Source organism: Python bivittatus, unplaced genomic scaffold (genome assembly GCF_059951505.1).
Source record: "Python bivittatus isolate LINGU-HERP-01145 unplaced genomic scaffold, Pbiv_v1 ctg000180_np1212, whole genome shotgun sequence".
Lineage (NCBI taxonomy): Eukaryota > Metazoa > Chordata > Lepidosauria > Squamata > Pythonidae > Python > Python bivittatus.
The window spans coordinates 3,286,348-3,308,326 of record NW_028277047.1 but is presented as its reverse complement, the minus strand read 5'-3'; the positions used below and the strand labels follow the sequence as shown (position 1 = coordinate 3,308,326).

The following is a 21,979-nucleotide window of genomic DNA, read 5'->3' as shown; positions in this document are numbered from 1 at the left end:
ATTTATTTATTTGTTTTGCCTAAAGTGAAATTTGCTAACGATGAGCAAGTCTGCGATGGAGCTAAAAGTAGAATCTGGAGCTTGCGTGATGCAACAGAGCTTGATGGATTTGCATAGGTCTCTTTCGGTTTTGAGGGGAGCGTGTTCCACGCGGAAGGAAGTCCCAGCCTTCTGGTGCATCAAGAAGCGTAAAGGGTGGGCATCTGAGAGGTCAGGGGAGAGAGGAAGTGGGCCATACAAGAATCAGTTCTTGCCAGATTTTATATACAAGCCTACCTAGAGTAGCTTTTCAAATGCTGTGTGGAATTTTGGGGGTGGATTATTTGTTTGGTATGATTGGTCAAGTATATATGCACAACAGTTGGAACGGGGTGGGTCAAATTATTACGACTAAGTTTTATGTCCTGTTCAAGATGGCTGGTTTACCCCTTGTCCCCATGAGACAATCCCGTGAGATGGGTCGGGCTTACAGGTACTAACTGGCTCCAAGTCAGCCAGGAAGCTGCCATGGCTGAGGACGGGCCTGAATGTGGATTTCCATAGTCTTAGTCCAGCTTCTCGACCGCTACACCGCACTAGCTGTCCACGAATTACCGACTGCTTTTATTTCCTGTCCTTCCTGCTTTTTACTACTGGAGGTGGCAGCGTACAGCAATAAAATGTGTAATCCTGAAGGTCTTAGGCGTTTTTTTCAGATGTCGACTGCTACAGTCATCTTGCTTCTCCTAAAGGTTTGCAGTCAACCTGTTCTCTCTGCTTTTATTTCTAAATTGGTAGCTACCCTGGTCAAGCTTGATTCGAGCTGTACCCCTCTCTAACAGTGCCTCAGTCTGATCACGGAGATGATATTGGCTGCTCAGATTTCCTCCTGAGGGACAGAACTTTGTATGTCCTCAGAAGTGCTCTCAGTGAAAGAGGCACTCCAGGGCTAGGCCCTGTTTCAAATTAAATCCCTGGAGAGGAGAGCCGGGGCAGCACGTGGTTGCCGAAGCACTTCTTGTGTGGTTCTTCAACCACAAGGGCTAGAAGTTTGCCCTTCAGGAAACCAGAACAAAACAGGCTCAAAATTTGTCTCCCATCTGATTCTTGCACATAATTGCTCACATGCTCACCCTGGCTGGGCTTTTATTACAACCCACATCCACTGCTTGCTGTCTGCATACCAATGCCTCTGACCAAGGCCTCACCGTTTTTTGCCTCCTTTGTCTCCGTTAGTAACATGCTCAGCCGTGCTTGGTGGGTTTGCTTCCTTGGGAAATCACGATCCAGGAGCTGCGGCAACGGCAGAGCAGCGAGTTGCTTTAGGCACAGATGGGCAAACACAGAGTCCCTGGAATATTCCACCTATTTATAGCCAAACCGTGTTGAGACTATTCCGGTCTGTGGGATGATATGGAGGCCCGAAGGTGACAGCAGCCAGCTCTGCGCTGACAGCTGTAACGTGATGCAGTTGAAGCAGTGAAACAAGATGGAACCTGCTTCTGTTCTTAGAGCTCCTTGTTTCCCCGAGAAACTGCTGAACGCAGGTATCTTTTCAGTCCCTGCAACGTCCTTGGATAATGCAGGTGAACCCTGCAGAACGCCCCCCCCCCCCGCCGTGGGCTGTCCTTCAGCTTTCATAGCTATTGAGAAAAATACCATGTGAGAATTTTCTTTAGAGCCAACATTCTGTTGGAACACTTAACAAAGATACAGCGCATTCAGTAGGGTGTGTTCGTATGTCTACCTGCCTGTTTCATATCCATACATTCCAAGCCAGTTGTGGGAGAGGCCATAGGTTTGGGCTAGAAGCTAATCCTTAAAGGGTTTTTTTTTTTTTTTTGCAAATGTTCTAGATTCTGAGGCTGCCTCGGTTATCCATGGAGCAGCCTACATAGAAGTTTCAGGGTTAAGAGGAGCAGAAGGCGAAACACACTTCAGCTGAGGAATACCATTCTCCTAGAAAGGGTTCCAAAGGCGTTACTTAGTAATGCATAAAACAACTTGTGCAGGGAAAATTCTGAGTCAGTCCTAATAGCACAGTCTGGATTTCACACCATTCATGCTGATGTTGTGCTGATAGTAAGCAATCCTGCAACACCCCCCCCCCCACACACACACCCTCACCCTTCAGTAATGCTAATTTGAACTACATTGGGATAAGTCAAGAGTTGTGTTGAAGCAGATGCCGGTCAAAAGCTCACGACGGTCTCCGTTCATTTGCTTCTCGTTCCCGGACAGCTGCATAAAGTTTTTCCTGGATTCCAGGGAGAGGAGTAGTCCCCGTTTGCGGGAAATTCTGCAGAAATAACACACAGGTGCTACGATTGCATTTTGCAGAATTAAAAGCACTTTATTTCCAGTCTGTGCACTCCTTTTTGGGCTGGTGGACGCATTTGGAATTTTCAGAGCACAGCCACGGGAGAAGATTGTGTCTTCACAAAATGGCTGCCCTGGTACAGGAGCCAGTCCGAACCGTCACTCTCCCTATCTGTCCCATCACCCAGCATATCATTTTTTTTGTTATGAAACAAACTGTTATGCTGCAGACACCCCCAGTTTCATTTTGTAAGAATCTCTATAGGGACTCATGAGCCGTCTTGACTGGTCTAACTGCTTTATAACATGCCAGCTTCCCGCTGATGTATTTAAATGTTTTAAAATCTGAATGGCTAACATAGGCATAAAGTTAGGTGGAGAAAGAGGCTTACCCTTTGTTAATTGGTGCCATACTGCCTACCCGTTTTACAGCTGTCATCTCATGTTTTATGGCAGATTTGTAAGATAGGTCAGATTTGTTAATCCCCAGTTGCTCCTTTGGGTTGAGAACGAGGTGATTTATAGAGCCATACAGTTTCCCAAACAATCTTCCACCTTCTCCCAACTTTGGCATCAGGGATAGGGCAGGGACGACCTGTCGGACGGCTGTTGCTGAGGTTCCAGTCTTTGAGGGAGCAGAAGAGCCTTTTTGATTTCCAGTCAGTAGCTGGAACTCCAAAGAAAATTCTTTCTGCTTGGAGATTTGCTTACTTGCCTGTCAACTATTAACAGATCTTTTTTCCATTATCTTCTCTAATCTGTTTTTGAAAGGTATCTAAGTAATTAGTTACCATAATTACTGGTATGGAGAAGAGGTGTTGTAAGGTTGGGCCTCCGCAAAGTTTAGGTTCTGGAACTGGGAGATTAGGGTGGGCAACTTGCAGCCAACCCAAGCAGTTCCAAAGCTGGAACACAAGCCTAACTAAAGATGAGACTCGGGCAGCAATCTGGGATTAAAAGGGTCAGAAGCAGAACAAGCATTCCAGTGTAGCCACTAAGAAGGATTGGAGTTTAGGCTTTGAAAGGAAGTTGCCCGGACTGCAAACAGTGTTGCAGCTAGAGTCACTTGGAGCTTGGTGGGTCAAGATCTGTCCCTTGAGGGAGCGCCTGATGAATTGCAGCTATGCAGCCAGGTTGAGACTGCATCCTAGGGGGTTTGCCGATTAAAAAAGGTTAAACATGGGAAGAAGAGAACCATGTTGCAACTTTAAAGAGGGAGGAGAGATAATGAAGTGTGTTTGTAACTACTGTAAAGAAGATGAAAGTTGCTTCTTTACATATGTAATGTGTAGTTGGCCTGTCTCGAGTTGTGAGAGCAGCTTCCTCTTCACTGTGTTGAAGCGTTGGTAACTAGCTGTTTCTCAGTTAGTGTGGATGTAGGTCTTCTGTCCATCCATAGTTTCCTCATATGTTTAATATATCTCCTCTCATTCGGTTTACTGTTGTGGTAGCATTCCATCAATTCCAGGATCTCTTGTCTCGTCCATGTATGGTTTGTTCCAGTAGCCCGCCTATTGTCAGATTGTCCTGGTTCCCCAACATCTGGCACAGACCTTGTTAATCTGGTCGATGTCTGAGCCTACATGATTCTTAGTTTGTGTCATTCTCGTATCTGAGGTAGGTAGGTAAAGCATTAGGGGGCCTTTGCCCAAGGAACCCTACTGGTAAGGTAGGGATTTGAACCCTGGTCTCCTGCATCAAAGGGTGGCGCTTTAACCACTATGCTATCCATAGAGAGAGAGAGAGAGAGAGAGATGACTGCATCCTGAGTGCATAGAGACCTTCAGGATTTCCATGATAACCCGTATATGCAGGTCCCACCCCCTTCGCCCCCACCCCGTTTCTATCTGCTGCTTTTTGACAAGGGTTCTTGAGTGAGTGGCTGATGACTTTCAGGAGGGCTGGGTATAACTTCCAGAGACGTTGCCATGCCAATGATGGCCAAGGCTGCTTCCTCTTCTCCACCCAACCGCCACAAGAGGAAGTAAAATATAATACCTTCTGCCCTGCCCGTGGCCCCTCTGAAGTTTGGAAGGAGAAAATGAAAGCCACAGGCTGAGAGAGTGCAGCTGATAGCACTGCAGAAGAATTACAAAACCCGACCAAACCAGCTCTGGAGCACAGTCAGAGTCATGTTTTGTCCCCTGAGAGTGTGCCTCGCTGGGCCGGGCCAAGGCGCCAGCTTGAAAGTTGTCCCTTTGGCCATGTAAGGGAGCCCGGAGCACTCTGGGTGCCTATTTTGGGAATGTGCACGGGCTTGTCATTTCAACTCCAGTGCCACAGGGCAGACTGTGGCTGTCTCTTCAGCTGCTGGCTCCATATGTGTGCGTGAAGAAAGGAGAACCGTCCCAGGCCTGCAACTGTAGGGCCCTGATGAAAATTTGCATAGCGTAGCAGCTGCCACTGCAAGGAGGCTCGGCTGAATGCCAGACTCGCCTCTCTCTCTCTCTCTCTCTCTCTCTCTCTCCCCCACCACAAAACCTCCCCGGTGCCAAAAGCTTTCAAGATAAACAACAGAGTGGGACCAAAAGCTTTCAAGATAAACAACAGAGTGGGACCGTGAGGCATCTACCTCTTGTCTGTCACAGCAGGGCCTACAGTGTGCAACTGAGCCTATTTGGGATTCAGGGCGAGTTTTGGTGAGATGAGAAAGGAAGCTTAAGAAGAGATCAAAGCCTGCCAGGTGGAGCCCACCAATTCTAAACTAATTGAAAGATGGTGTGACATAATGACTAAAGCTGTTAGCACCCTTTGGCAGCATCCCACCTGAACCATAGTTTGAAGAGCGCCCTTTGGAAATCTGCTGCTTTCTCAGACTTGGCTCGCCGTCTGAACAAGCAGGAGTCCTAAGAGTGGCTTATCTCAGTGGGCTGTTGTAATATAAAGATTACACTAGGAAGCCCTTCAAGTGCTCTGCAGTTAGGGGCAGGTCATCTGTGGTAATCTGCGGCTGTTAAGGTCAGTAGCCAGAGATCCAAGGGCCTGAACTCCATCAATGTCTGGGCCGCCTCAAGTTGCCTTTCCTGCTCTGAATAGTAGCCACTGTTCTTTGGCTGGTGTGATATTCTGCCGTTCTGACGGGGTGAAACTTGAGAGAGAAGTCTGTCCAGCTTGCAGGCGATCTCCCGTGCAGGTAATCACTTCTGATTTTCCAAGGTGATTGCCTGTAGTTTTGACCCCAGTAATTTATCTTTTTAAATATTTAAGGGGTCTACTTTTCACCCCACAAATAACATTAGATTGACGCAAGTAAAGAAGTGATTGTTTTGGTTTTGGTTTTGGCTTTTTCATTTTTTTTTAAACCCATTTGTTGTTGTGGGTTTGGTTCCCACATCAGTGTGTGTTAATCTTATTTAGCAGGGAATTGAGATCTTTCTGCATGGCCAGACTTTCAGTTTGTTTTATTTCCTGCTTGCTTATTGATTTGTTTTCTTCCTTTTAGCACTTTCTGATATATGTATATAATTGTTCTGATAATCTGTTTACATCTAATTTTATAAACAATATGTACATGGTTTAAAAGTAAAAATTCAGATCTTGCATTAGGCATTCTGATGTAGGTGGCTGTCTTTCTCCTGCCCTTTACCTTTTCTGGAAAATCTTTGAAGCAAAATCATGATTGCTATCACAGTGTTGCCACTGTCTGGAAGACGAAATGCTTGGGACGCCATCAGAACCACCTAGTCCCATATTTTTCCAGCGTATACCCATATTTTTGACATATCTACACTGGGCAGTATTCTAAGCAGGATAAGGGCTGAAGCTGGTAAGATAAGAACCAAAGGTTTTCAGACGAGGGAGAAGCATTAACGTAAGCTTGGAGCAGGTAGCTTCCAATCTCAAGGCCAGGAGGAAAATGGTCACATTTCTGCGGAATTGAAAAGGCAGGAAGGAAAGGCCTAGAATTTGAAACCCTACAGCAGGCATATATGGCAGGCTTGATTTCCATGTTCTGCAGTAGCAGATCTTCAGCATGTACATGGTTTGTATCTTGTCTGCAGTTAAACAACTTATCTAACTGTGTTGTGTCTGTGAAGCGTCTCCTGTAAGTTCTAGAATACAGGGTGAAGTGTCTGGGTAGTTCAAATTTATTGCTGTGCCTGGTGTGAATTCTAACAAGAGTTAGAATTTGACGTTTTGGCAAGCTGTCAAGGACTTTGCTTGTATATGAGGCTGTCTTTCCAGAGCTCCATGTCTTTCAGAAGTGAGGTGCACAGCTAATACAGGAAAGGCCTTTTCTGCTGTGGCCTTCAGACTCAGAACATCACAAACATCCCAAATCTGTAGGTGTCTTCACATTTGATAGGTACCTATTGAAAATACGTTTCTTTTCCCAAGATCTCAGTGTTTATTTTGGTGTCTGTACAATGTTGTTTGCTTATGTTCTCTCTTTGTGGTTGTAACTGAATTGTTTTATCATTTGTTGTAAGCCTTTTGACAAGCTTGATTGTGGCTGAAAGGTTCAGAAATAAATATTTTAAGTAAATAAAAACGAACTCTGCAGGCCACTTACTTTGCTTTCCCAATCCACATAGTTTTGGCTCTGGTTTGGCAAGGAACTATGGTATCTCTCTTTTTTCATGGTTTCTGTTCCATTGGTCAGAGTTTACTTGCTCCATTTGTGCTTTATCTGCCTACCAGTACGTAAGGTCTGCTGTTCAGCCTTGTGGCTCATTGTAGAGCATTTATGGCCCAGCTCCAGTAGCGTGTGTGTGTTACGTGCTTCCTTTCCTTCCCTAATTATGTCTCCCTGCGTACACTAAATTATGTCTCCAGTTAAATAGTCAGGTCCTATTTTTTCCTCTGTTCTGGAAATCCCCCAGCATGCTCAAGGACCTATGAATGAAATATTAATTAGCAACATGGATAAATGAGGGAATCCCTTTGAGTCAATAATTGGACAATCTTGGTTATACCATATAGGTGCGTTCTTAAATAGGGAGAGATCTTTGAAAAGAGGAGCAAACATAAGCATTGGAAAAAGTCCCAGGGACCTGGTTTCCCAAACTTCTTGTAGCCCTGTCCAGCAACTAGTTTTGCTGGGTGAGGGGGTTGAGGACATACGATTGCCCCCTCCTTCTTTTTCCTACAAAGTAGTAGTAAATCACTTCCTTTCCAATCTGTTTTAATCTTGGGCCTAGCTGAATGCCACATTTGATATGAGGCCTCCAGTTATCCAACTACCCTTTGCTGCTAACACGTAACAAGTATCATATTTTTTTTTTTCACAATCTTTGCTATTTCTACTGCATTCTAGAATAGAATTTTTGTTTCTATCCTCCTTTTCTCATTAACCCCAAGAGATCATGCTTAAAGCTTTTGTCTTTTTTTTTTTTTTTTAATGTAAAACTGTATCTTCTGTCACAGTGGGTCTTCCTCTTCATTCTCTGCTTTCAGTTCCTGCCGTGGCAGGGTCTTTTCCTCTTTTCCTCAGCTGCGGTTTCCAGTCTTAGAGTATTTGTGAACAAGACCTGTGTTCCCCTCGTCAGTAGCTCCATTTGCAAAAAATACCTAAGGCTGTCCGTGTGATGTACATATTTTACGGCCCTGGCCCTACAATATTGGACCTTTTTTCCTGCTCCACCCACATAAAAAAAACTTGAGAATGAGTACATTTTTCTTTATTACCTGGATGCTTTAAAGTTGTTGTTTTTTTTTAATTTTATTTCATAGGACCCGTCAAAGCTGTACAAGAAAAGCGGAGAAGCTGGTGCAACGGTTGAAAGCTTGCTTGCTGATAGCAGAACAAGAGAAAGCAGCCCAGCTTTGAAGAAGCTTTCCCCACTGCGTTCAGAAGGGGCAGAGTATGGGAAATCAGTCCTCTCCGCTCCGGTCAGTGGCCGTGATCCAGACTTGAAAGAGAGAGCCCAGGCCAACGGAGCACCGACGGTAACAGAGAAACTGGCCCAGCTTATAGCCACCTGCCCTCCAGCAAAGTCTTCCAAAGCAAAGCAGAAGAAGCCACCCATGACCATCGTATCTGGATTCGCTAAGGATTCCGGAAAGAAGCCGCCAATGGTTGGGGCCACAGCATCTTCTGTTGGCAAGGACTTCCTAAAGAAACCATCTGGAAGTGGCATGATCGGCCTTGATTTGGGCAACAAGGAGTTTGCAAAGAAACCACCAGCGACTGGTGGTGGTGGTTTAATTAGTAAGGAAAATGGGAGCAAAAAGCAGCCAGGAGCCTGCCCAAGCACGGTTGGGCTCATTAACAAGGATTGTGGGAAAAAGCCACCGGTCCTTAACTCTCCAGTGGGACTGGTCAGCAAGGAAGCTGGAAGGAAGCCGCTTGTGACAAGCATGCCAGTCGGAATGGCCAGCAAAGACGCTGGAAAAAGGCTGCTTGGGACCAGCAGTCCTATCGGACTGGTGAATAAGGAACCTGGGAAAAAATTGCTAGGCATCGTCAGTCCACCCGGATTGATTAATAAAGACTCAGTAAAAAGGCTTCCGTTGCCAGGGAGTGCAGCTGGATTATTTAATAAGGACGTTGCAAAGAGACACCTGGGGTCCGACAGCCCTGTCGGATCAGTTATCAAGGACTCTGGAAAGAAGCCGCCAGGTTTCGGTACCTCAAGCGGATTGATTAACAAAGACTCTGGAAAGAAGCCTTTGGGGGCCAATGGCCCAATTGGGTTGATGGTTAAAGAGTCTGGAAAGAAGCCTTTGGGGATGGGCATTATGGTCTCTTTGACTTCGAAGGACTCTGGAAAGAAATTGGCAGGGAGCACCAATTTATGTGGGCTAGCCAGCAAGGACTTGGGGGCTCTGAAAGCTGATACCGCTAACCCTCCTGCCGAGCCTTACAAGCGGTGTTGTGGCAGCAACCTGGTGACCCTGGAAAGCCATGTCCCTACAGGCCTTCTGAAGGACGGGGCCGGCAGTAAACCTTTTGAAAAGCACGCGGCGAGACCGAATAAAGACAGCATCCCCGAAAAGTTGCCGGTACAACGAGAAGTTTCCGGTGGAGGCAAAGAAGGGGTCTGCAGTCAGCAAGATAGCTCCTCCAGTGAAAGGGGGACTTCCGAATCGTCGAAGCAAGAGAAACATCTCCCAGTGTATTGCACTTCTCCTGAGTTCAGGACAGCAGGAGGCGCATCGGATATGTCTACTGCCAAGTCCCCGTTCAGTGCTGTGGGGGTGGGGGGTCTCCCCTCCCCCTCCCCAACCGCATCTGTCACTACTTTAACCCACAGCCCCACCACGACTTTGTCTCACGTAGCTCCCAACCCGCTGCATTCAAACAACACGCCTGAGCTCTTAGACGGCCTTTCCGGGCAGAGCAGCAAGACTCCGTCTGCCTCCGACGGTGCACGCTCCGGTATGAACAGGCTGGTGAATCCTGGGTTGTACGCGACCAGCAAAGGGGTTTGTAGGGAGACAAGCAGTTCTAACTCTGCCTGCATGGACGATTCCAAACTGGGTCCTGCTATAGGCAAAAAAGCCAGCACGGCCACTGAATCAAACATCCACGTTTCAATCGCCCCTTCGGTGGTCAGCTTCTCCAGCTTGTTCAACAGTAAGCCCTTTCTAAAGATGGGAGCTGTGAGTTCACTAGGGAAACCGAGGCAAGGCCTGGAGACCCTGAGGAGCAGCAGTAGCACTGACTCACAGAGCAAGCCCTTAAAGAAAAGGAAAGGGAGGAAGCCCCGTTGGACTAAAGTCGTGTCGAGGAGCGCCTGTCGGTCTCCCAAAGATCTCGAGTTAGGAAGGCCCGAGCTTTTAAAAAACCTTTCTTGCGGCGTGCTGTCAAACAGTAGCCTGGATCAGGCCAAGCTCTTTGAAAGCACAGGCCCACCTTCCTTTGCGGAGCATGAGTTCCTCAAGCGTCATTTGCCCAAGCTGAGCAAAACCAGCAGCATGCAGTCTCTCTCTCTGCTCAGTAGCATGGAGAAGGAATCCAGTAAATTTTACAGCAGCCACATGCAGACTTCCATGGGGTGCATTTCAGACGACCTGTTCCCTGAAATGTACAAGTCCAAAAGGGGTCGGTCAAAACCCAAAGAGATGCCCCAGCTGGAAGGACCCCCCAAACGGACCCTGAAGATCCCTGCCTCCAAGGTCTTTTCGGTGCAGTCAAAGGAAGAGCAAGAACCTCCCGTGTTGCACCCCGAAGTCGAAATTCCTTCCCTTCGCCAGAGCCTCGTGGGGCAAGCCTTCCCGAAGAAGAGGGGTCGGCCGAAAAGGCAAATCCGTCCGGGGGTCAAGATGAAGCCCCCTGTTCTCTCCGCGGCCCCTTTTGTCACTGCCGAGAGTGCAGACAAGATGGAGGCTACGATCGACCAGCCGCCGAACGAAGACTTCTTCGAGATGTCGAGCCAGCTAGGCGGTCCCGAGGAAAATGGAGAGTCAAGTACCGGCAGCATGACCGACCACGAGGGAGAACCGGACTGCAAGGAGAGCAAGCGCAACAACGGGCAGCTGGTGAAAACCATCATCCGGAAAATCAACAAGATGAAGACGCTGAAGAGGAAGAAGATCTTGAACCAAATCCTTTCGTCGACAGCAGCGGAACCAAATAAGGGGAAAGTGCAATCCAAACTCCACACAACGGTCTCGACGCTCGCGGCCACGTTCAGCACGAAACTCGGCCAGCAGATCAACGTTAGCAAGAAAGGAACGATCTATATAGGAAAGAGGCGTGGCCGGAAGCCCAAAGGTAGTCTGAACAGCCTTTTGGCTGCTGGTTCAGCCAGTTTCACTGTCCTCGACAAATCAGCCCAACAGGCCGCAGGAGGAATGCTGGGACAAGCGGGGCCTCCGTTGCTACCTTCAGGTCCAAGTAATAACTCGGAGGTTCTTCCTTCACCGGTTTGTTCTCAGTCTTCTGGGACGAGCGGGGGGCAGAGCCCCATCAGCAGCGACATGAGCTTTGTGGAGCCCAATTCAGTGCCGTATCTGCATCTCCACAGTAGGCAAGGGAGCGTGGTTCAGACCCTGGCCATGAGGAAGGCCTCCCGAGCCAGGAGGAGGCTCTCCCCACCCACCCTCCTCCCCAACTCTCCATCCCACATGAGCGAGCTCAGCTCCCTGAAGGAAGCCACGCCATCACCCATCAGCGAATCCCACAGCGACGAGACCATCCCGAGCGACAGCGGGATCGGGACGGACAACAACAGCACTTCGGACAGGGCCGAGAAGTTCGGCGGCCCGAAGAAGCGCCGGCACTCCTTTGACCACGTTTCCCTGGTGCCCCCGGAGACCTCGACTGTCTTGAGCAGCCTCAAGGAGAAACACAAGCACAAATGTAAGCGCCGGAGCCACGACTACCTGGCCTACGACAAAATGAAGAGGCAGAAGCGGAAGCGGAAGAAAAAGTTCCCCCAGCTGCGGGGCCGGCAGGACCCCGGTTTCCTCGCTGAGCTGGAGGAGCTGATAAGCCGCTTGAGCGAGATCCGCATCACACACCGGAGCCACCATTTCATCCCCCGGGACCTGTTGCCCACCATTTTCCGCATCAACTTCAACAGCATCTACACCCACCCCACCTTCTCCCTGGATCCTTTGCACTACATCCGGAAGCCAGACTTGAAGAAGAAGAGGGGCCGTCCCCCCAAAATGCGGGAAGCCATGGCGGAAATGCCCTTCATGCACAGCCTCAGTTTCCCCCTTTCCGGCACAGGATTCTACCCCTCCTATGGAATGCCTTACTCTCCTTCGCCTCTCGCTGCTCCCATTGGCTTGGGCTATTACGGACGGTACCCCCCCACCATTTACCCTCCTCCCCCCTCTCCCTCTTTTACGACCCCACTTCCCCCGCCATCCTACATGCATGCGGGCCATCTGCTCCTCAACCCTGCCAAGTATCACAAGAAGAAACATAAGCTGCTGCGCCAGGAGGCCTTCCTCACAGCCAGCCGGGCCCCCCTTCTCTCTATGAGCACCTACCACCCCAGCGTCCCGCCCGAGATGGCCTACAGCTGGATGCTGGAACACAAGCACCGTCACCGTCACAAGCACCGCGAGCACCGCTCCTCGGAGCAGCCCCAAGTCTCCATCGATGCCTTGGCGCCCACGGGCTCTTCGCGGACCGTCTTGGAGTCCTTGAAGCGTTACCGGTTTGGGAAAGAGGCCGTGGGCGAGAGGTACAAGCATAAGGAGAAGCATCGCTGTCACATGACTTGCCCGCACTTGTCCCCTTCCAAGGGCCTGCTCGGCAGAGAGGAGCAGTGGGCCCGAAGGGAGCCAGCGGAAGCAACCCCCCTTACCTTGGGATTACCGACACCTTTGCAGATAGACTGTTCAGATTCTCCCCCCAACCTCCCGTTGGGGAGGTTCACTCCAAGTTCTGAGCCAGCCAGTAGTGATGAACACACCAACCTTTTTACCAGTGCAATAGGCAGCTGCCGTTCCACTGGCACTGCTGGTGCCAGTGGGCGTAAGAAACTGTCTGAGGGCTCAGGACTTTTCAGCCCCCAAGAAGCATCGCTCAGCCGACCCCTCCGAAAGGAGACCTTACCTCCTATTGAGAAGGCCGTGCAAGCCCTTTCAGGTAAGAGGCTACTTTTACAACCCCTGTCTTTAGAAGCTGAATAAAACAGGCTTTCTAAACTGATTCCTGAGGGGATAGATGGCTTTTCCTCCTTGGGAAGGAAGTCTTCAGGAACAGGCTAGGTTTGTAGACAGCCGAACATAAACCTAGATGAACGCAGGGTGTTTTGCAGCAGGTGATCCCCATCGATCAGGGTCAGGAAACTTGAACGGTGTCTGTTGTATTTGTTGGTTGTCCCATAACCTGGAGTTCTGAAGGGAGCTATTGCCGAGCAACCAAAATTCCTTCATCTAGAGTTAAAAATCCAACAGAGCTGGAGCTAAAACAAAGAAACAGTGCCCCCTCCATCACTGTTGCTAAACAAGTTGCAACGTAATTAATTAAGCAGAGGATGCCGCTGTATTGATCAAGCGAGGGGCAGTGGTCAAGATCCAAGTGTCTGCATGGGGGTTGGCAACTCGGTAGCCACCAGAGCCAGAAAATTCAACATACCAGGTTGCTTATACCTGGTCCAGCCAATCCAGAGGCTTCCCATTTCTTGTCTGCTGAGCGAACAAGATGGGCTGTTGGTCATCTAGCTCTTTCCTCTCTACCCTGTCACACAAGGCTCAGTGCCAGCACACTGACTGTGCAGCACCAATGGGTTTGGTGAAGGAGGTGGCGGCTCCCCGCCGTTAGGGATCCAGTCTTGGCTGCTGAGTGTTTTAATGGCCGAGGCCCCTAGACGTTTGATGCAGGCTCCTTGGCAATTATTCATTCAGCTTTGCAGTCTATAATTCTTCCTTTGCTCATCCTTTGCTTTTAGACAACTTCTGGTTTGGCAGGTGAGCAACTTTGGTTAACAGTTTTTTGGTGTTTTTTTTTTAATGCAGGGAGCTTAACTGTTAGAACCATACCCCGGTGGCTCTAATCAGTCCCACTGGTCCCTTTTTGACCCCTGTTGCTCACATTTCTATTAGAAAAGGCTGCCCAGATTTATTGGGGCATAACTTTTCATGGCGGTAGCCCACAGATACATTTATGTTGTCATAAATCTGTGCGCGCCTAAGGTGCTTGCGCTCTCTCTCTCTCTCTTTCTTTGTCCTTGATATAACAGACTTAAGACAGCTACCTCTGTGGAATTTGCCAGCCTTGCTCGAGTTATTATGATGCCTTTTTAAGAAAAGAAAAAAGGAACATAGCCAACGTCATGTTACCATTGTTGCTTTATTTCAGCCTTTTCTTTTATAATGTTTCTTGTGCATCCAGTTTGGAGATCCCTTGTGCAAGAAGGGCGGCTGTGCAAATAAATAAACACGCGCCCCCACGCTCACCCCCACGCTGGTGTTGCTGAGTGTGGCATCTCCAATGGGTTAAATGGAAGAGCAGGAGGAGAAAACAGGTTGCCTTGGTTAGTAGAGTTCTGGGAATTTCCTGCGGAATTCCATTAGCATGAGTGAGTGAACTTGGATTTGATGAGAAACAGCCCTAATTAGAAAGAAAACAGAGACGTTTCAGACTCTAGCCCACCGAGTGCCATCTCTGAATCACTGCCTCTCTGCTAGCGCATTTAATTGGTGAGTCAGATGAAAATGTATCGCCTTTCAGTAAGCGTCCTCTCTCCCCCCCCCAGCAATTGGAACCATCTGTTCTCTTAGCAGAAATGCTGTTTTAGTCCTGCACTTTACTCCTTCCCTTCCCTTGCCACATCTCAAGCACATTGGGCCAAAAGGACTTAAAAGTCTCCCCTCTGGAGCTTTAGATTCGTTTTGCACAACTCCGGCAGTGCCTTGCCACGGGCTACCTTAGCTTGGGGTGGTCAAGTCCAGAACCCAAGAAGCAACCTACTAGACTGGCCAAGCCTGGGCCGCTCTGGCCAACCCAGTGAATTGGGGATGATGACTGGACTTCTGGATGGCAACTGATTGCCCATCCCTGGTTTAACTCAACCTCTTTATGCCAACAACATGAAGCAAAACCTCCAGATCGTGAGTTTTGGGTCATGGATTCTCCCAGCTTGGAGGCCTCCAGGCACATTTCCCCAGCAAGAAAAGCCAGGGTAGACTCTAAAATGTCTGTGAGTTCTCCAGCAAGAAAGCTACCTTTCACATCTGTGGAAAAAAAAAATAAAAAAGCAACACTTGGCTTCACGTTCTGGCTGCAGCCATGTTTTGGTTTGTTCATCTAGAGGCTGGGCTGATCTAATTTTCCCTAGTCAAAATAAGTCACTTCAATGCGAAGAGAGCTGAGCATTTTTCTCCCACCTTCCCATCCCTCCTCTTCCCCGTGTTTTGCCAGTGCAGGCGTTCTTCAGCCCTGCCTGACTCATCTCAGATAACCGAACAGGTATGGAGGAAACGTGCCTGAGAGGGGGAAAAAGGGGCTTCAGCTGTCCCTTACCCTCATCCCCCCCCTTGGTTGCAAAAAAAACAATAATAAAAATAGACTCTCCTATGCCCCGCTGTACATGTGAAGGGGGCGGGGTGGGGCACGCAGCCAAGCAAGAACAGTGGCTGCCTCTTCTGTTACTGTGGCTTGCTCTCCAGATGTTGAAAACAATGTTCACAAATGAAGGAAATGGGTCAGATTTCTTATTCCTGTGCTGCTTAACTTCAGGGTTGCTTTTGTTGTATATATTATTGAGAGAAGGCTAAGTGACCCCTCCCCCGGCATAGTTTAGAAAAGAAGAACAGTTTGTGTGAAAGGAAGCTGGGGTGTCTTGACCCAGCTCAAAGGTGAGGGGAGCCTCAGACCCTCTACATCAGTGTTTCTTGACCTTGGCAACTTGAAGATGTGTGGACTTCAATTCCCAGAATTCCCCAGCCAGCCTTGGACCCTCCACATTAGTGTTTCTCAACCTCGGCAACTTGAAGATGTGTGGACTTCAACTCCCAGAATTCCCCAGCCAGCCTTGGACCCTCTACATCAGTGTTTCTCGACCTCGGCAACTTGAAGATGTGTGAACTTCAACTCCCAGAATTCCAGGAGTTGAAGTCCACACATCTTCAAGTTGCCAAGGTTGAGAAGCACTGCTCTACATATTTTAAATGCAACTCCCAGCCACTAAGGGATGTTGGCAACAGTAGCTCAGTGTCACCTGAAGAGCCACAGGTTCCTCACATCTGGCCTAGCCCTTGAAGGAGCCTCACAAAAAGAGAGCTGAGGGGCAGGTAAAATATTAAATATGGCAGGTGTTGATTTCAGTGGAAAAATACATGGAGGCAGAAATGTGGAAAAGGAAGTGTAAAGAGAGGCAGGTGCTTAGTCGCTTGGAAGCTGGTTGGCTGGCATTTAAAGGCTGAGAGGGAGCAAAAACAAGGCAGGGAGAAAGAAGTGGTCCAAGGGGCAAGGGAGCTGATTGTAAACAGTAGCTATTAATATGTATTTGGGCTTCCTCTTCACTGGGCCAGAGGCCAAAAGGCTTCCTCTAATGATTGCAGTGGGAAGCGGGCACGTGCAAAAGAACTCTAGCTCCATGTCAGAACTCTTATTTTGTATGCCGAAGATCCCAAGTTCCCCGCATCTAGGCTTAAAAAAATCTAAATAAGTACTTAGGGAGCAGGTGAAAGGGAAGGCTTTTTTTCTCTGTCTTGGGCTTTAAAATGCTGCTGCCAGCAGAGCAGGCAGGATTTAGCCAGATAAAGCCATCATTCGATTAGGTATAAGCCCTATGTTTTATTCTGACGTTCTCAGCAGAGGACTCCCCGATCTGCATGGGGCTGCACCTATGTCCACGAGGGCTTCCTCAGTGTGTTATCCCTTTCACTGCCCCCGAAGGAAAGGTTTCAGAGCTGCTTCTGCCTGGCTGGATCTGCAAGGCTCCTCCAGGCTGCTCCTCTGACCGGGTTTTGGTGGCCAGCTCCACCTTTTCATCTTCCATGGCTGCTCTGCTTTGCAAAACCACAGCTGCATTTTCTGGTTGCTAGGCGGCTTGCAGCGGGTGTTTTTTTCTTGAGCTCTGAACGCCATCGTAGGGCCCCTCTAGAAGCTGACCCTGCTGGGGCCCATCCTCTAAAGACCCTGACAGCAGGACAGCCAGCAGCTAAAGCCTTGATGCTGAATCCCTGAATGAGGAGGAATCTTTCAAGCTGGGAATTTTCCTGCATTTCCTTGGTAGGGCAGATAAATTGCAGCGTCCCCCAACCTGGCAGTCTCCTTCTCCTTCAACAGCACGACCTTTGATTATCTTGGCTACGGAATATGGAAGTGGGTGCTCACCAGGGCACCAGGTTGGGGACCAGCTATTAGCTGCCTACAGAGGCGGCATCAGTGTGCAGTATCCTTGGACAGTTGCCAAGGCTTCGACACCCCAGCACAGATCCCTCAAAGACTAGTCAGCTGGGTTGCGAGGACACCTGGCATTTTAATCTCCCCAGAGGTCCCCGAGGGAGACTTCCAAGCCATCTGGCGCTCCCTGCTGCCACACTGCCCGTTTGGCTGCTCCGGCCACGGGCCTGAGCATTTGAGAACGAAGTCAGGGCGCCCTCCGCTACCTGGAATGATTGATTAGATGGAAAAGAGGGCTGGAATAATAGCATAAACGAAAGCTCAGCGTGCGATAGGAAGGCAGCCCAAGATCGGAACTAGTTCTGGTTAGGATCAAAGATGAGAACCGGAAGCCGGGAGTCATGAGAGACAGAGAAGCGGTTTTACCAGAAAAGGTCAGACAGAGACCCAGCAGCAGCTGGACATAAGGTGCCACAGATGCTGGCTGTTGCTAGACCCCTAGCCCTGAACTCCTTGCCACCTGGCAAGCGTTCTCTGCTCGTGAGCTTCCCACTGTGCCCACCTCTACCTTCACCTTAGTTCTTTGGGATGGATAAAGATAGACTTGGGGTGCGTTGCGAGTTACAGGGGCTCAGAAGAGGGGCCTGGAAGAGACCTGAGGACTACAGGTCTTCCTGCTGCGCTGTGGCTTTCTGTGAGGTGTGAAGCATTTTAGGATGAGACTTTTAGGTTGTGCTGGCTCGCCAGCTCTTGCTCGATAAGACCATTGCCTCCCCGCTTGTTCAAGAGGACACTTTGCTTGGTGTCCCTCAGAGGCGAAGCCTACTCTCAGAATACCTTTCGGTTCCTTTGGTTAAACCACCTTTTAGACCTCAAGCTTTGTTCATTGGCAGATGACATTAGAACCTGGGTAGAATCAGTCCCTGGAGAGAGTTGTCTTTCTGCCTCAGACGTTTCTCCCACCAGTGGTTGTCGAAACAGCAAACGTGAGGGTGGTTTGCGATGTTTATCTGCACCTTTCTCTCTGCCAGTTGATAAGCAGAGCAAACTCCCCCCCACTTTTTTGATCTGTCTTTTTTTCTTCACCAGGCACCCTTCCAGTTCAGGAAAAGCTCTCGCAGAGATCAGTGGAGGGCACCAATTCCAGCCCTTCCAGGAAGAGGTCTTCATCTGAGAGCACATCTTCCACAGGTAGATCTGATTTCTTTTCTAATATAAGCGTAGGAAGCTCTTCAGGTCTCACTGAATTCTAACTATAAGCCAGTGTTTCTCACCCTCAGCAACTGGGGTTGCTGGCTGGGGAATTCTGGGAGCTGAAGTCCACACATCTGAAAGCTGTCAAGGTTGAGAAACACTGCTATAAATTAACCCAACAGTGCCCCAGCAGGAAAGTGTTTGCAGCATTTGAGTTAGAGCCTACCTTTCTTGATCAGTTCCAATTTGGGGAGCTTTTTGACAATCTGGTTCACCAGAGATCAGTGTTGGCATTGGGTAGGAGAAAGTGCAACCGGAGGCAGGATTGCAGAATAGAGACAGAATGAAATCAAATAGTTGCAGAGTTGTATTGATCAGTAGCAATTGTCTTAAGCCTCCCACCCTTGAGTGAAACTATGCAAGAGTAATGTTAGCCTGTAATGGCAAAAATAATAAAACAAAGTTATCAAATGTGTTAATTGGAAAAGGTGCCACCAGACTCCTGATTTTATGTAAGATTAATGATCAGTGGGTTTTACAGGCATGGTGAATTCTGTGATTCTTTTTTCCTGGTTGATTTTCAATATGAACTAATTTGGAAAGAAATTCTAACGGTCAGGAAATTACTGACTCCTTTGTCACAGTAAAGAAAGTCAGGAACACCACCCCAAAGTGAGGAACAAAAAATGTTCAGGATCATGTACAATAATAACCAGAATCAGAATAATAAAATAATATAAAATATAATAAAAACATAATAAGAATAAGAATCGGGACGATTAATTGAGCAATCAGTATGAAAATAGCAATTTGCAGAAAGCAGCAGGGACTAACACACCCGTTAAAAGGCCAGATGGATAAAAGTATTTAAAGAACACAGCATTGCAGAATTAGCAAACGAAAAGGCCTGAGAAAGTAAAAATGCCCTTCCCTTGTGCTATAAAAAGAGAAGCAGCCACCGGACCTCACTAGAGAAGGGTTTTCAACAGCGTGCTGGCCTCGGTTGAATCACTGGATGTCCTGTCTTCCCTTTAAGAAGGGAAAGATGGGCTAATTTTTGGCTCTCTTCTTACCAGCCAGCTTCAAAAATTGGTTAGCCTTAAAGAGGAGGATGAAGAGGAAGACAGGAGCAGCCATATTTGCCATTGCTGCTTCTCTCAGATCAACAGGTTAATTGCCTAAAAGCCACATACGCCAAGGGTCATTTCTCCCAGATGGTTAACCACTCTCTTCCTTGGCTTCTTCACACTGCCTGATTCCCCCCTCCCTCCCTCCCTCCCTCCCTCCCTTCCTTCCTTCCTTCCTTCCTTCCTTCCTTCCTTCCTTCCTTCCTTTTTTTCTCATCACCATCCTAGCCTGGTGTTCTGTCTCTCCCATTCCTGGCCCCAGACACAACCAAAAAGATGAACTAACCACAGAAACTTCCCAGGGCTGCCTTCTTGAAGAGTTATTCTGCCGGCTGTTGGTTGACAGCTAACTCCCAGGAGAGAGAGTGGTTGAGCTCTCCCTGGAAAGGGAGCAGAAGTGGCATTTTGGCCATAGGCGCCACGCAGGGGCAGAGGAGAACGGCTGGTGGGGTAGAAATGGGAGCAGAACAGCATGCTTGAAAGCTGTCAGTAAAACCAGAAGACTGCTACGTTGTTTCATGTCTTCCTCTCTTTTTAATGAAGTGGCCCTCTGGTTGTGCCCAGATCGAGCCACAGCTGTTGCTTCGGTTGCCTGATGCTCTTGGGTCGTTTCCAAGAACCGGTGCATCTGTTCAAGGACGAGACTGTCAACACGCTGTACCTCCCCGTCAGCAACTCGTGTCCTTCCCCACCCCTGATATTGTGCAGCAAGACCGTCCTCCGCTCATGCAGCTGTTGGGGAGCTCTGTTTCCTCAACAGATGGTACACCCACAGAGAATCCCAAATCGTTTCACCCTCTATCAGGGAGCGTAGTCAGAAGTTAGAGCAGCATTTCTCAACCTTGGCCGCTTGAAGATGTGTGGATTTCAACTCCCAGAATTCCCCAGCTAGCATGGCTGGCTGGGGAATTCTGGGAGTTGAAGTCCACACATCTTCAAGCGGCCAAGGTTGAGAAACACTGGATTAGAGATACTCAAACCATCCCAATTTGCTTTCCCTTATTTTTGCCCTCAAAATGTCCAGTTGCCCCAAAATGCTGTTTGCTGGCCGTCAGAACGGGAGCTGACCTAACAGAGCCTTTATTTACCTTTGCCACCTTCGCTGCTTCCTTGTTGGTCTCCTGAGCTAATTCAAAATCCTGGCTTTGCCTCTAAAGCTCAGGGTGGAGAACCTGTGGCCTGCCAGCATCCTTGACCATTCATCATCCCGGCTGGTGCTGTCGGCAGTTTTCATCTTGCGACATCTCCTTGGGTTTCATTTCCTTAATATACTTAAGTCCCTGTCCGAAATACTGCTTTTTCCCCCTGCTCTGGTGTGGGGCACAAGACAGCGGGTTCTTTCAATTATTGTTGCACAGTGCTTTCTCCAGGTAAGCCCGCCTGGCCCCGTTGCTGATTCTTTTGGTCAGCCAGTGAAGGAGACTTTGGAGAAGTCTCAGTCTGTGTTGCTCTCATAGCTGATGCTTTGTGGGGACGTCCTTCGAAACTCTTGTACTTCTAACAGTTTGGCCGTTAACCAGGAGCCACTGCCACTTCTGCTGAAGAGAGAAACCCAGCGAAGTGATTTGTTAAACCTGAACAAAACCCACATACCTTTCCTGACCGTTCCTTTCTCTTTCCAGGAGTTGGGATCCCCGCCCGAAGTACAAGACTGGGCCCTGGCCTGGAGGATCCTGCGGATAATCTTCTGCAACGCATGACTCACCATGAGAGCCAGGGGGCGTTGGACAAGACCCTCGAGTCTGTCATGGCTAACGCGCCTGCCCTGCCCTTGGACAGCCCCAGCCGAAGCCCCAGCCGGGAGAAGTCGAGCGAGCTCTTGATCCCCGGGAATTCAGGCAGCGAGGGCATCTCGCTCCTTTCCAGCCGGTTGTCGAGCGGCTGCTCCCCACACCACCTCAAGAGAAGCATGGTGGAAGCCATGCAGTGCCAGGCCCGGAAGATGTGCAATTATGACAAGATCTTGGCCACCAAGAAGAACCTGGACCACGTGAACAAGATCCTCAAGGCCAAGAAGCTACAGCGACAATCACGGACTGGCAATAACTTTGTGAAGCGCCGACCCGGGAGGCCCAGGAAGTACCCCTCGACGCCAGCGGTCTCTGCGCACGTGCTCCAGGCCAGCCGATTCATCAGCCCGGACCTCAGCAGCCGGGAACCGGGCTGCCTCCTCCACCGGGGCCCCGACACCGTCACTGATGCCATCGAGTCGGTGGTTCAGGGCGTGAACGTGAAAGGCTCAAAGAGGAAGAGGTGGTTGGAAGAGGAGCAGGCCCGGAAGAAGCAGAAGCCTCTCCCCACCGATGAGCAGGAGAGCCATAAAAGGTGAGCCCTTTGGAGGCGAGGGCTGCCTGGGAATAGAACTGTGGGAGGCTGGGAGGAAAGAGTTTGTAGACCTCATGACCATACCCAGTGGCCTTTCCCAGTACCAATGGATGGGTCCCTTTTAAGTGGAAATGCCCGCAGTGCAGAGCAGCCGTTTGACTCCTTCTGATTGGGCTTTTTTTTGTCATGCGTGGGCAGCTTTCTAGACGGGTTGGATTGTAGCATCCTCTCTCTCTCTCTCTCTCTCTCTCTCTCTCTCTCTCTCTCTCTCACACACACACACACACACACACACACCCCTCTCTCTCTGGCAGAGGCTTGCAGTAGCTGATGGGTA

General features: G+C 49.1%; 1 protein-coding gene across 2 annotated transcripts in view; it reads left to right on the top strand.

The window, feature by feature from the left end:
* ASH1L (ASH1 like histone lysine methyltransferase) overlaps positions 1-21,979 on the top strand; it is a 51,194-nt gene that overhangs the window by 7,658 nt on the left and 21,557 nt on the right. For both annotated transcript variants that reach the window (XR_015795536.1, XM_088137291.1), the window contains exons 3-5: positions 7,972-12,790; positions 18,086-18,187; positions 20,940-21,642. Coding sequence is in view for 1 of the 2 variants with exons in the window: in XM_088137291.1 (XP_087993417.1) it covers positions 7,972-12,790; positions 18,086-18,187; positions 20,940-21,642 (5,624 nt within the window). In the remaining variant the exon portion in view is untranslated. The remainder of the gene's footprint in view (positions 1-7,971; positions 12,791-18,085; positions 18,188-20,939; positions 21,643-21,979) is intronic.